At 42.0% G+C, this 12,471-nt stretch overlaps 2 protein-coding genes across 3 annotated transcripts in view; one reads left to right on the forward strand and one right to left on the reverse strand.

Moving 5' to 3' along the window:
* On the forward strand, positions 1 to 4,979 carry LOC114874769 (transmembrane 7 superfamily member 3-like). Of its 2 annotated transcripts, none has more exons than XM_029184373.2 (9): positions 1 to 250; positions 1,004 to 1,327; positions 1,998 to 2,266; positions 2,450 to 2,621; positions 2,684 to 2,827; positions 3,091 to 3,231; positions 4,078 to 4,341; positions 4,427 to 4,661; positions 4,730 to 4,979. In XM_029184373.2, the coding sequence occupies exons 1-9, from the start codon at positions 160 to 162 to the stop codon at positions 4,731 to 4,733; spliced, it is 1,644 nt and encodes a 547-aa protein (XP_029040206.2). In that variant the 5' UTR covers positions 1 to 159; the 3' UTR covers positions 4,734 to 4,979. The 2 variants fall into 2 exon arrangements, with proteins under 2 accessions (XP_029040206.2, XP_029040207.2); XM_029184374.2 differs by having other exon boundaries at positions 4,734 to 4,979.
* The window catches only part of LOC114874771 (paired box protein Pax-6), a 27,514-nt gene continuing 19,823 nt past the window's right edge, over positions 4,781 to 12,471 (reverse strand). The window contains exons 8-9 of the mRNA XM_029184375.2: positions 11,858 to 12,114; positions 4,781 to 9,771 (exon numbers count right to left, since the gene is read on the reverse strand). Of these exons, the coding sequence (XP_029040208.1) occupies positions 9,683 to 9,771; positions 11,858 to 12,114 (346 nt within the window). The 3' untranslated portion in view covers positions 4,781 to 9,682. The remainder of the gene's footprint in view (positions 9,772 to 11,857; positions 12,115 to 12,471) is intronic.

Raw genomic sequence — 12,471 nt, forward strand, 5'->3', positions numbered from 1 at the left:
CAACGCGGTCGAGGCTCGGAGTATAGCGTGCTCAGGCATGTAGCCGACTGTTAACTACCAGCTGTTGCGCCGTACTGATTTTCCGTTGCTTCACGCCGACTCGGCTTTGCGGCAATTTAATCGAATAAGTGTGTCACGCGGCTCGTAACTCTGATCAACATGAACCGCAGTTTTGTCAGAGAGCTACTAATTTTTCTATTACTACTGGCTAGCTGCGTAGCCGCGGTGAAAAAGTTAGAAGTTTACAATGGTAAGCACATAACCTCAAACACCGATACACGTTCTGACGATATTTATTTTCCTGTAAACGTATACTGTGGTAGTTTAATTTTAAACTCAACCGATTTCTGTTATGGAACAAGTCAATCTGAATAGTGTTATATACCTATCGTTTTGTATTTGTTTCAAATTATTTAGAAATGGAATTTTATTCGCGTTGCTTTTGTTTATTTATTGTAATCATTTGTATTTGATATGAACTATTTTAAGTTTCACGTGAATTTGAATTCTATTCACTCTAATATATTATACAATGATATTTTATGATAAATTTTACTGCAAAGGTTTTTACATGAATTTCTAACTTGTGAACTTTGAATTTAGCAGGTATGAATTTATTAAATTCTAAAGGTCACCTTGTGATATGTGTACCATACATTTGAAATTTTGTATCTTGTTAGGAATAAGGTCAAACATAAGATAAATATATAACTGTATAAATATGAAGAAGAATGCTTATAAATATAGATTAATTTATAAAAATGTATTATATATGTCTCCTTAAATATTTTCAAGTCATATTTCATACTCTTTATATCATTTTCATGTACTTCCTGTGTATTACTAATCAATATAATATCATAATTGTTTCATTATTAAATGGTTAATGGTATAGTACTTCTGATTTGAACATTTTGTAACATTATCTAAATGTTATAGAATGTATCATTGCCAATATTAATTTGATGACATATTTGAAAGTAATGTACAATGCATTTTACAGATGACAGTGTGTTAGAGATAAATCTACGTAATCTACGTGACAGTATACCATACATCAAACAAATATACATTTCACCCAGTAGTAATGTAACTTTGAATATAACAAACATTTCTTCCAATGTTGCATTTTACATTGTTCAAATTCATGCATACCTGCATCCAGTTACATTATCTTATGATGCAAATTATAAAACAAGCGTATATGGATCAAACATTGGCCTTTACGTCAAGTCCACTTTTGATAAAGCATCAACATTGTTCTTCAAAAATGAGGAAAGTTATGCTATAAAGGCCATGCTTGTTGTTATGGGTTACAATGATAAAGGTGAGTATTAATTATTTTTACGTAAATCATATATTTTAAATATAAGTAATGAATACAATTCGGAAATATAGGCAAAATGAATTACTATTTAATGCGCGAGTATTCACTCCGGTACGTTTATATTTTTTGTCAGAATTTCGCTTTAAAATAAAGTCTTACAATTTTCTCCTTTGACTTTACGAACTTTCGAGTTAGACGCTTAATATTTGTTTCGATGACACATCTCTGGATGATTCTTGTCTATTAATTTTCATTCATAAAGAAGGTCGATATTTAGATAATTTCATATCAGCGATAAAAATAAACTCATCTTATCATGCAACAATCACCCCCGCATCCTGTAACTTATCAAACTTCAGTCTTTATCTACCATTTAAGATTTCGAAAATATTTAATCGACGTAATTCCTATAATCAACTTCCAAAGTTATCCCATTTAAGATAAAAATCGTACGAATACATTCTCGCTGCCAAAAGAAATAGAAAATCTATGAATGAACGTATGAACAAGAGCGCGGATAATTTCGAATAAGTATCACCTGAACGTCGACTTAAATGTTACCTCCAAAATACCTTATATATCCTGGATAAATTCCAATCCCGTGTGAATAAATTTCATATCAGTAGAGAACAGAGCAACCTCGTCCATTAGTTAATTGTTCTCGCTATAGCACCCATACCGGGTGGATGCAACATGGAGTTCGAAACCGAAATTGCACCATACGCAAAAGTACTTACATTGGACACTATGATAGTAGTCGACGTGCAAGCAGCCTCCTTACCCTTAATCAATGGTACGGCACAAACCTGTGAGAAAAGTCCAGTCACACTTCAAATGTATCAGGTATTTTTACCTGAGCAGGACAGATCTGTTGAAAGTTATTTCTCGTACATCACGAGTATGTTGACCGTAAGCAGCATTAAGGAACATGGTCAGGAGGTATACTTCACCATTTTTCCTCTATTCGCAAATTGTACTTATGATCATAAAAAAAAAAGACAATGAAATTTCAAATAAATCAAGTAGGCTTTGTTTTTGTATATTGCGATCAATTACCATTTTGTAAATTTTTTTTTTTATATTTATACATTTGTATAATCAACGAAGAATATTTCGCAATAGATAACGAGTTCGGTTCTTTCTAATCCGATGAGACGAATTTTCAACGCGTACACCGGAACTGGCTCGGTTTACGTCGCAGTGGCCAATTATGGTAAACATTCCGCCGCTTACGTTCCAGCATTATCGTACGGCTGCAATTTTGTAGGAGATCCAGAATCCTGCCAAGTTCTGAGTATGTTTCACGTTACATAAGTACCGAAACGATCGTTAAACTGACGGATAAAATTCTTTCAGATGATTCGTACTCGAAATTCGTCTGCGCCTGCTGTTTCTTCATAGGGCTGTTTTCGGTTTTTTTTGGGCACAAATGTCCTCTAGTCGACATAACAATACCAGTATTCTTCACCGGAACGGTAATCGGTTACATCGCCGCAGGACGTAAGCGCGTAATCTTCGTTTTCATTAATCTTTTGTTGTTAACACATTACAGGCAATGTCATATTTTATACTCGTAGGAGCTCGATGATATATAAATTATTTTTTTAAGCTTACTTTTATTATAAAATGATAGCGCATAAGGTAATGCGTTAAGAACAAGAGTCAGATACGTAAAAGAAAAATAAGATACTTAATCCCGGGCATGTTAAACAGTACCATAAAGGTAATACGTTCATCTTATGAATATGTATCATTTGTTTCAGAAAGCATTACGGCCGGTTGGGTGATAGGCTTGGTGATAGCAGCGGTGTATGGATTGTGCCAACACTTTATGATCTTCAGACTATTGCTCGTGCTCTCATTGGGATCGTTTTTCGGTTGTGTCGCCTATTTCCGTTTCCCAGGTACATCCGTCTAAGACGGAAGAAAGAAACGTTAGCGAACGCGTGTCTGGAAATAAAGCAATTCTATATGCGTGGCCGGGGAAAGAGAGAGGGGCTGTAGTAAATTATAGGAAAATAATGAAAGCCGGCTTAAAAGCGGAGAGAGGAGTAACGCGAAAAGAAAAGGGAGACAGAGCCGACCGCCCCCGAAGTTAGTTCGAGTTTGGCGAAGGGATGAAGCACGGTCAGAGAGTCCCCCTGTAGCTTTTATCAATGTTGTTCGCTCATGTGGAAAGTTCGCTTGCCGAATCCCCCCATGCAGTAGAGCACAGCAACGGGCATTCGCGTTGCCTCCTACCTTTCTCACCATAACGCGGCAACCACCCTCACACGTACACGTCACGCATACGAAAAGAAACTCCACGTTTGTATACTGTTCCCAACCCCAACCCCTGCACGAACTCCCACGAAGCGATCTAACCAGCTTGGAAGATTCACATTTACCTAATTGTGTCCCCGTATTTATTTAGCTTCGGGACCTATTTAGATTACATGGTCTATGCATGCGTAGCTGCACAGAGTATCGGCCCGATCTACCCTGTCGACAGATGATCGACTTGGTCACCCTCTACTCGCTGTCTGTCGCGTCTTTCGCATAGTTTGATTACGTTCTCGTGGTTTATGTAACCTGGTGCGCTCAACAGAGGCACGAGGGCTCGTACATACGCGGGGTAACTCTTAACGATAAATTAATTTTCGATGAAACTACATCGGCTAAGGTTGTTTCTTTCTTTTCTTATTTAATGACAAATTTATTTAGCAACGAAAGATACGCGGTATGATATTTTCTTAAAATTTTTTTTTCAGAATCCTTTATAATCACGCAAAGCGATGGGGCCTTTTGGGCATTGTTTGCGACTATTGCTGTTAGCGTTTCTATAATCAAACTAATACTATACTCGTGCACCCGTGGCCTTTTGAGCTGTGCCATAATTGGATCCTATATGATAATCTTACCGTTCGATTATTATACTGGATCTGCTCTGAAATACATCATCATAAATATTGCGCGAAGATGTACCGTTTCTGACTTCAGATTTGCCATTGTCCAGCCTCCGGTTCAATCCAAAGGTACCGCTTGTGATAATCCACTAATTACGATATTTAAATAATTTTGTGACCGTTCACGGTTTCTGAAACATCATTATATTTTCAGACATAACATTAATTGTATTCTGGACTTTACTAGCGATTTGGCGTTGTTTAAAGGGTTTCTCAGTGCCTATTTTATGTCAGCCTTCAAATGCGGGATCAGAGGAAACAACACATTTACTTGGCGAGCCTACCGCGCCTAGTGCACCTAGCATGCCTACTTTAAATAGTTTTAGTCAGAGTTATCGTGGCTATCGTGGCAGCCACAGAGGCAGAAAACATTCAACATATTTACATTTGTAAATATTACATTTACCTTAAGCAATCTCTGTTTTATATAAGTTTAAAATAAATGTATTCTATACAGATAGGTAAAGGAACTGCGAGGGTGTTTTTATTATGAACGAATCCAGATATCTTGCATTGTCATTAAAATGAAATAACATTTATTGAATCGAGACAGTGACACCTAACAGTGGTTCTATATCCTACTACTTACAATCTTAAAGATAATCACAGCAACAATATTATCTTCATTATTCACAACACTTACGTAGATTACTATCGCAATAATATATTATTTTCATTAATAAATTTGTTAATACTCATACACTGTATTCGTTATTAGTATTATTATTACAGATAATAAGAAAACTTGCGTAACCACTTCCGCGTCACGGGTCGATATGGAAAATTGTCAACAATTTTAAAGCATAAAGTCATCAGATAATATTTGAACAATCAGATGATATTTGAACAATATTGCAAAACCTGGGCAGACACCCGGAATGAATTGTGCGCAAATGAAGTCGATAGAAATGAAACGATTGTTTGCAGAGAAAGGAAGAAAAATTAGTAAGCTAATTTTGAAGCATACCTCGAAAGGAGAATTATTTTTGGTTCTCGACGATGGTGTCAACGCGGAAGTGGCACGTTATGCGGATTCGAACGAAGTGTAGGACCTCGATGTCGAGATCCTCTCGACGATGGAGAGTCAAAATGGTGGCAAGCCAAAATGGTGTGCTCGTATAGATCCGCGAAAGATTTCTTCTTCTAATTGCGGTACGTTCGTCCACGTGGTTGCATTGTTCTTTTCTTTTTTCCCATGTTCATCCAAAAATATAAATTTACTAATGTACAAGTACAATTCTCCCGTTCGTCGTAGAAAACGTTCAGACGAATTGGTACACCAGCTGTCGGGTGTCGACGTCGCAAGGAAACGTTGTCGTGCCAGGGGACAACGGTTCGCGAAAGAGGCGAGCATCGTTTATTAACGCATCGTTCTTTCTTCCGTGCATCCGTCTTGTCTCCGGGAAACCAGGACTCCGCGCAATCGTTCGTTAATTACCCTATCGATTGCGGACAAATCGTTATGGTTTGTTTATCTACACTGCGACCTTACGCGATTGGTCAGCATTCATTCGCGAAAACTCATTCCGAACCGTGTACCGGCGATCGAATCGCGAAATCTAATTAAACGGTTGCTTGACTGTCTGTAACATTCATATACGTTATGGCTGTGACTGGATGTGTGCGCATGGCGTAAGAGGGGAAAGAAGCGTGATCTAAAACCGCGTACAGACACCTATTAACGTAAATTTCATTTCATCCACTTATGCTTCATTTACGAACAGTCGAAACAATCAATTATATGTTACAGTATGCGGCATATGTTACAATGTAAGGCAACACGTGTCTGTACGCGTCCAAAGAGTCCTGAGACGACAAAGCTGTTGAATGACGGATAGACAGGTTGCTACAGAGGAGAGGGAGATTCAGTGGATCGGAGTCACCGATTTAAACGCCGTGTTTCTCGAATCAGGTACGAATCAGCGACCGAGTTTAATCGACTACAACAGCGGGCACGAGTCGCGCGCGAGTAGTCAAACGAAACAAACCGAGGGAAAAACAGAGGGAGAAGCACGCGTCGCTTTTCATACAGGGGTCGTTATCGCGCGAAGAACTGCGTCAAACGGACGACGAGTCGACCCAACTTTGTGTGTTGTATGCGGTAATGTGTGTATGTGGTTGCGTTACATGCAACTCGACCGACGAAAATCTCGAGTGGTTTTCGCGGTCGCGCTTGCGTTCTTCCGTCACCTCCGTTTTTCCCCTTTCCTTTTAACGCTAATGCGATTAATTAGAAATTTTATATCGCGTAAAAAGCCTTGTCTGAGGTAGTGCATATATATATATATACCTATCAAATTACCCTGTACCGTAATTTTTTCCACCTTCGCGATACTCGGTGTACGTGTATTTGTGGTCGGATGCCGTGGAAATTCATTTTCCTGAAAACTTTGAACCCTCGTTTCGTCACCGTGCTAGACCCGATTCACACCATAGAAAAAGATATTTCGAATGATTCTTTTTTTCGTTTTCTGTCCTTTAAGTACCGTGAAATTGTTGATACAATTTCCGTGGAGCGAATTAAACCAGCTTCAGTGAATTTCGTTCCAAAATTCATGTTTCGAATTTGTTCGTTGATTAGTCGTTTAAAAATTCGTTTCGAAACTACGCGCGAAACGTGCGATATATTTGCGGCATACAGTGACTCCGTGTTGGAAAGAACGAGCGAATAAATGTATCAACTTTCGAACCACACGTTTAACACGTTCACTGCGAAATGATTCGTACGAAAGGAAATAAATTAGATTCGTTAAAAAATAAAATTGATTGTACTGAAGTTTCGGTAAATCTCCGTCGTAATAGTCGAAGTGTTAAACGTCGTGTGAAAGTTCGTAAGTACGTTGTTCAAGGGAGAACATCGAATATACAGGCAAAGAGAGTTTGCAAGTGAAGAGTTTCATCTCTATGAAATGATACGATCGAACGGTGCCGAAATTACCGTCTTCGCTTATTACCTAGACGTATATACACCAGCGTGTCGACGATATTCTTTCTAATGTACAATACAAGCTAAGGAGAGTAACAAATGCTATTTTACAATCGTCTTTATACAAAGAATCGAAGGAACGTGGTTCGATCGTTACTTACGAGGCTGTTACAGAGGTACAGCCTGCGTGTTACCAAATTATTTATTTTTGACAATCATTGTCGCGACGTAATCGAAACTGTTCCTCGATTTGAATTAACGATTACATTGTTCCGTAAGACGCGAACGTCGGTCTGACGCTTTTAATTCTCAACGTCTCGGATGAGAAACGCGGAAACGTCGCGTTCCACGGAAATTTCTCGTCAAACGACGATCGACCCGAGAGGAAATATCCTTTCGTTACCAGCTACGGTTTGGATTGTCTTAATCTAGAATCGCGTGGGTTGGACCAAAGGATGTTACGATCGTCTGTGTGCCGGGGAAAATGTACAACGTGCGAGTGTGTTTACGAGAGTAGCTGATGGAAAATCGGTTCCGAGGCGAAGCTCGAGAGAAACACGCTTTTCTAAAAAGCCATGCTATCTTTGAACCGTTCGTGAAGTCTGGGAGAAAGAGGGTCGACTTTTAATGGGATTACGCGAGGATTCATCAGCCTCTTGAACACCGTTCGTAAGACGATCCAACTGGATAACGATTAACACTTCATTTTTCTTTCATCATTGTTCAAAATTTATTAGAATGAATTTTCATTTTCTGAGTAGCTGGAAATAAATAATTAGGAGTTAAATCTAGAGTGATATCGAAGCAAACAGTTATGGCAAATTTGTCATTCTTAAGCGGAGGAAAGAAAAGTTCAGAACACTCAGGAAGAGCGAAGTTTCAGGTTCGAAGAAGGTTGTCAGTCGACGCCATATCTGCGAATAAGCGTGATGGCCGGCCAGCGAAAAAAGCCACCCTCCAGGCAGCTATCAATCCCCGCGCTTCCCTCTCTTACAAAGGCTGCCAGCCACCCCAAAGTCTCGCGAGAATATTTGCAGCGGGAACCCGCCTACCCTGTCTTCGAATCCCTCGAAATTTCCACGCGATTCACGGCTGTCATGCGTATAGGAAAGCGCCGAGGAGAAAGCTCGATAAAGCGTTACAAATTGTCGATTCGAAAAGGAAAACAATTTATTAGCCATTTATTAGTCATTTATTTCCTTTTTACATAGAATGAGAATCACATGTTGGATCGTCTAACGAACGTTTTAGGTGATCTTGATTTTTGTACACTGTCGTGAGTAGATGGATAATATACCCTGTGTGACCCGGGTCATGCGTATACGTCTATGACTTCCACATAATTAGCGAGTCGAAGATTCGTTGAGATTCGCGGAGATGTTTGTTTTCCGTCACGTCGAACGACGACAGAACTTGCGATTATCGTCGATGAAAAGCACCAAGGGTGGAGAAAATTAAAGTTCCATTCGGATTTGTTTCGGTCGAATCAAGGGAACGATAATCGTAAATTCTGAGCGCAGGTGTGCTGTTGTTTTTCGGTCAGCGAAAGTAGCGATCAGTGGTGTCAGCTCGTTTCGTGAGATTTGGCGAACTTCCAGAGAGTAATTAATCGAATTAAAGCAGGCTCGTTAACGCTTCGTCCTTTCTCTTTTTTTTTAAACTCCTGTTGCATCGTTTCTTTAACAGGTTTCTGAACTCCATTCGTTTAATCTTCCCGCTATCGACAAGAACTTTTAGTAGTCGGAAACATCTTTAATAAGAAATTTGATTCGATAAAGCAATCTTATATTCAGGAAATATTTTTCTCTGCTGTGGCAACAGGAATAAACAAATGAGATAAATAAAGTAGAAATCAAAATAATCGCTCAATTTTGTTTCTTTGCTGAAGAATCTAAATAAAACTAATAATCTACATTCGAACCAAATCATCGAACAAGCGACACAACTGATACCATCTTACCTTTTTCCATAATATTAACCCTCGGATGACGGAGCCGAATCCTTGATGATTTTCTAAATTTTCCTTTTTACACGTTTCGAAGGTGCGGGTCACGTTGACCCTGTCACCGTCGTTCGAAAGTTAAGCACTCGAATGACGAATCTCGTGTCTCACTCCTAGGTTCACCATCGGACGCGTGTCTTCGTTGTCGCAGTGATCGAGGTGAACGATTCGTCGGACGGCGACGAACCGATGGTACGCGACGCGACGTCGTCGTCGTGTAACCGTACGCGCGAGAACCATCATCTCCGAAATTTAGAGAAAGAGAGCGTTCAGAGAGATTGATCGGTGGTTCACTCACTGGTGTCGGAGTTGTGCACGGGAGTAGTAGCCGGGGTGTTCGATGGTTGGTGCGGTGGTGGCTGCGTTGGTATGCCGAGGGACGCGAGAAGCGGCCGGGGCACTGCACCAGGGGTGGCTGTCGGTGGTGGCGGGCTCTCCTGCCCGACGAGCAAGCTCGCGGGCGGGAACCCGAAGAGCTGGGATCACTGGAGCCTCGGCCAATAATTGCCGGTCAAGTCTGGGGTTTGCGATGGGATCTGTACCGGCACCGAGACGCCAGCTGATATCACACCTGAAACAGATTCAACACAATTTCTTCAATATTAAAGGAAATATTAATTAATAAACCAATGGTTGTACAATACATGATCGTACATGGTATCCTTATAGCAGATCGCCGCACAAATTACCGAGTCGATGAAACCGACAAGCCGTGTTTCCTCACCGATACAGCTCGGTATAATCGAGCAGATGAATCGCGTCTACCTCGAAAGCGATACGTCAGTGGTAGATAGGGCAACGAGCAGACGGGACAGCAAAGCGTCGAAAGCGGCGACGGTAACGAGAGGAGCACAGTGAAAGTTGGCCGCGCTCATGCACGTAAAACGATTATGATGGATAAGTTGCGGTTCGTTCCGCACGTAAGAAGCGAGAAGGAGAAAGAGAGGAAATCGGAGCGGATGAGAGCGAATGGAAAAGCGGAAAGAAGGCAACCGGTTACGGTTTAGGGAAAAAGAGAGAAAGAAAGGAAGACAAGAGGAATGCCGCGCGTGTTCCGCAGTATTCCACCATTCTACGGCGTTCCACTCCATTCCTGTAGATACGCCGCGCACCCCCGTATTTCCTCCCCTTTGGGTTCGCACGTTATTGAGCGCTCGCCCAGCCGAGGCGAGACCCAACCCATCCACATCCTCTGTTCACCCTCCTGTATACCCTGAAGAGAGGAAGAGCCGCCGCGACAGAGACGGTGCGAACCGATTCGACAAAGATAGAGAAAGATCGAAAGCTGGATGAAGAAAGAAGAGAAGAACGAGCCAGCGAAAGGAGGAGGGTCCAGCCTCCACAGTTTTCGTTAAACGAGAATGAAGAGGGTGAGAGAACAGCGAGCGGAGAAGGAGAAGGAAAAGTTGACGTAGAAAGAAACGAGAAAGGGCGAGCAAGAAAGAAGTAGAGGAGGCTGGACTACGGGAAACAAGGAGAAAGTGAGAATCGAGAAAATGGAAAATTCAGCAGCTACGTTGTTGAGAAGGGACGGGAAACCACCGAACACCCCCATTCTTCGATTCAGCCTGCTGGCGCCATACGAGATTTGTTTTAAAATCCTTTTTACAATTCCGTGGACGAACGACCCAGCGTGCTGTACCGTGTCTCGACCATCCTGAACCGTGCAACCCTCTACCTACCATCCCTCGCCAGATACGCTCGCTATGTAGATTGCGTGTAAAGAGCTTCCTAAGTAATCCCCGACGCTTTATTTCGTTCTCGACACCGCGGAAGAAACGACCACCGAGGGGGATGAAAAATATTAACCCTAGCTGCAGAATAAAATTCTGTACCAACAGAATCACGTAGGGGACAAACATCGGGGAACAATGAAAAGAACAAACAAAAGCGAGGAACACGAACGTGCGAAAATTTATTTTCTGTTTTTCCGCGTCAATCGTATCTCCGGCCCGGAACAAACTTCCTTGCACCAACTAAACGTATTTTCCACTCGTGTCGTTTGCTGCACGGTAACTAGTTTCTCGCAATGACGCGCGTGCTTCTCCTCGTTTTTTTTTCCATCTGTTCAGAGTTGCACGCTCAGAATTCTCGAGTGTGTGCAATCAAGCGACAGTTTCAATGGTACAGAACGAGTATGTTTCAACGGGAGGCCTGTGTTCCGCAAACTCGACACGCGTCGAGTGGCGCGAGCACGCGATACGAATCGAAATTTTCTGCTCCTTTCCTCGCCTTCCACGACTTTATCTTCGTAAAGTTCGCAAGTGAAGCATCGCTCTCCAAGCCTTTTACCAGCCAGGAACCATTGTTTACAGCACTTGCCCGCCAAGAGTATATCGAAGTTAATAAAACTTGATAATTTAAAAGGACACGATGGTTTTCCATGAAAAATCGAAGCGGAAAAATATTGTCATTTGACTTTCTTATTGTTAGAGACACCCGTAATCAAAAATCAGTATCCATCCGTGAACGATCAACTGGAATTTCAGCAACTCGGTAGAGCCTGGAAAAGGGTGCACGACACGATTCTGCTGGCAGAGTTAGCAACGAGCGACCTTGATTAACGCGTAAAGCAGAGGTGGCGACGAAGCGGGTACCGGTAGACGGCCTTGAAGATTCAGCAAGAACAAACAAACAATCCTTAAGCGGAAACTCACCAGTAGCGGTCGAGGTCGTCGGTTGGTAGGGCGCACCACCTGGTCCTGCAGGCTGTCCTCCGGGTGTAGTGGGGGTTCCACCATGAGAGGTCGGTATACCACGATGGGGTTGCGAGTGCGCAGCAGTGCTGTGTGCGTGGGAGTAAGACTGCGTCAACGAGTGAAGTGGCTCGTGGAACACGTACGCTGGATATCCCTCGGCGCGTTGCTGAAGACAGCTTCCACCCATTGACCCGCCCAAGCTGCTTGACATCGAGCTGCGAGAAAACGGATCCGCGTCAGAGGAAAATGTTAACCGGAGCAGGCCAATCTCCGCGATTCCACGGGATCTCGAAACGACTTCCGTCAAACCATCTCGCGAGCTATACCAGCCGAGCTTTTTCTGCCTTCTTCTAAGAAGAAGAAGAAGAAGAAGAAGAAGCGGCTTCTTCGCGGCTAATGATCTTTTAGTCTGATAAGTCGCGACCTATTACGGTTCTAAGTACCACTAGTCGATAATAGTTGACGAGATTTTATGTGGCAACCTTTTCTCGGGAAATTAGGTAATTCCTCGTGCAAAAAGTAATTGAACGTGCGCTATAAATGTTTCGTCTACGTGTCCGACGATTCGTGAC

Source organism: Osmia bicornis, chromosome 4 (assembly GCF_907164935.1).
Source record: "Osmia bicornis bicornis chromosome 4, iOsmBic2.1, whole genome shotgun sequence".
In the NCBI taxonomy this organism is placed as follows: Eukaryota; Metazoa; Arthropoda; class Insecta; order Hymenoptera; family Megachilidae; genus Osmia; species Osmia bicornis.

What these genes read in the sequence shown, in the direction of transcription:
- LOC114874769 (XM_029184373.2), top strand. Translation starts at nt 160, where the DNA reads ATGAACCGCAGTTTTGTCAGAGAGCTACTAATTTTTCTATTACTACTG. An exon ending in AAAGTTAGAAGTTTACAATG is followed by an intron (nt 251 to 1,003) that starts GTAAGCACATAA and finishes TGCATTTTACAG; the next exon opens with ATGACAGTGTGTTAGAGATA. An exon ending in CGGTTACATCGCCGCAGGAC is followed by an intron (nt 2,828 to 3,090) that starts GTAAGCGCGTAA and finishes CATTTGTTTCAG; the next exon opens with AAAGCATTACGGCCGGTTGG.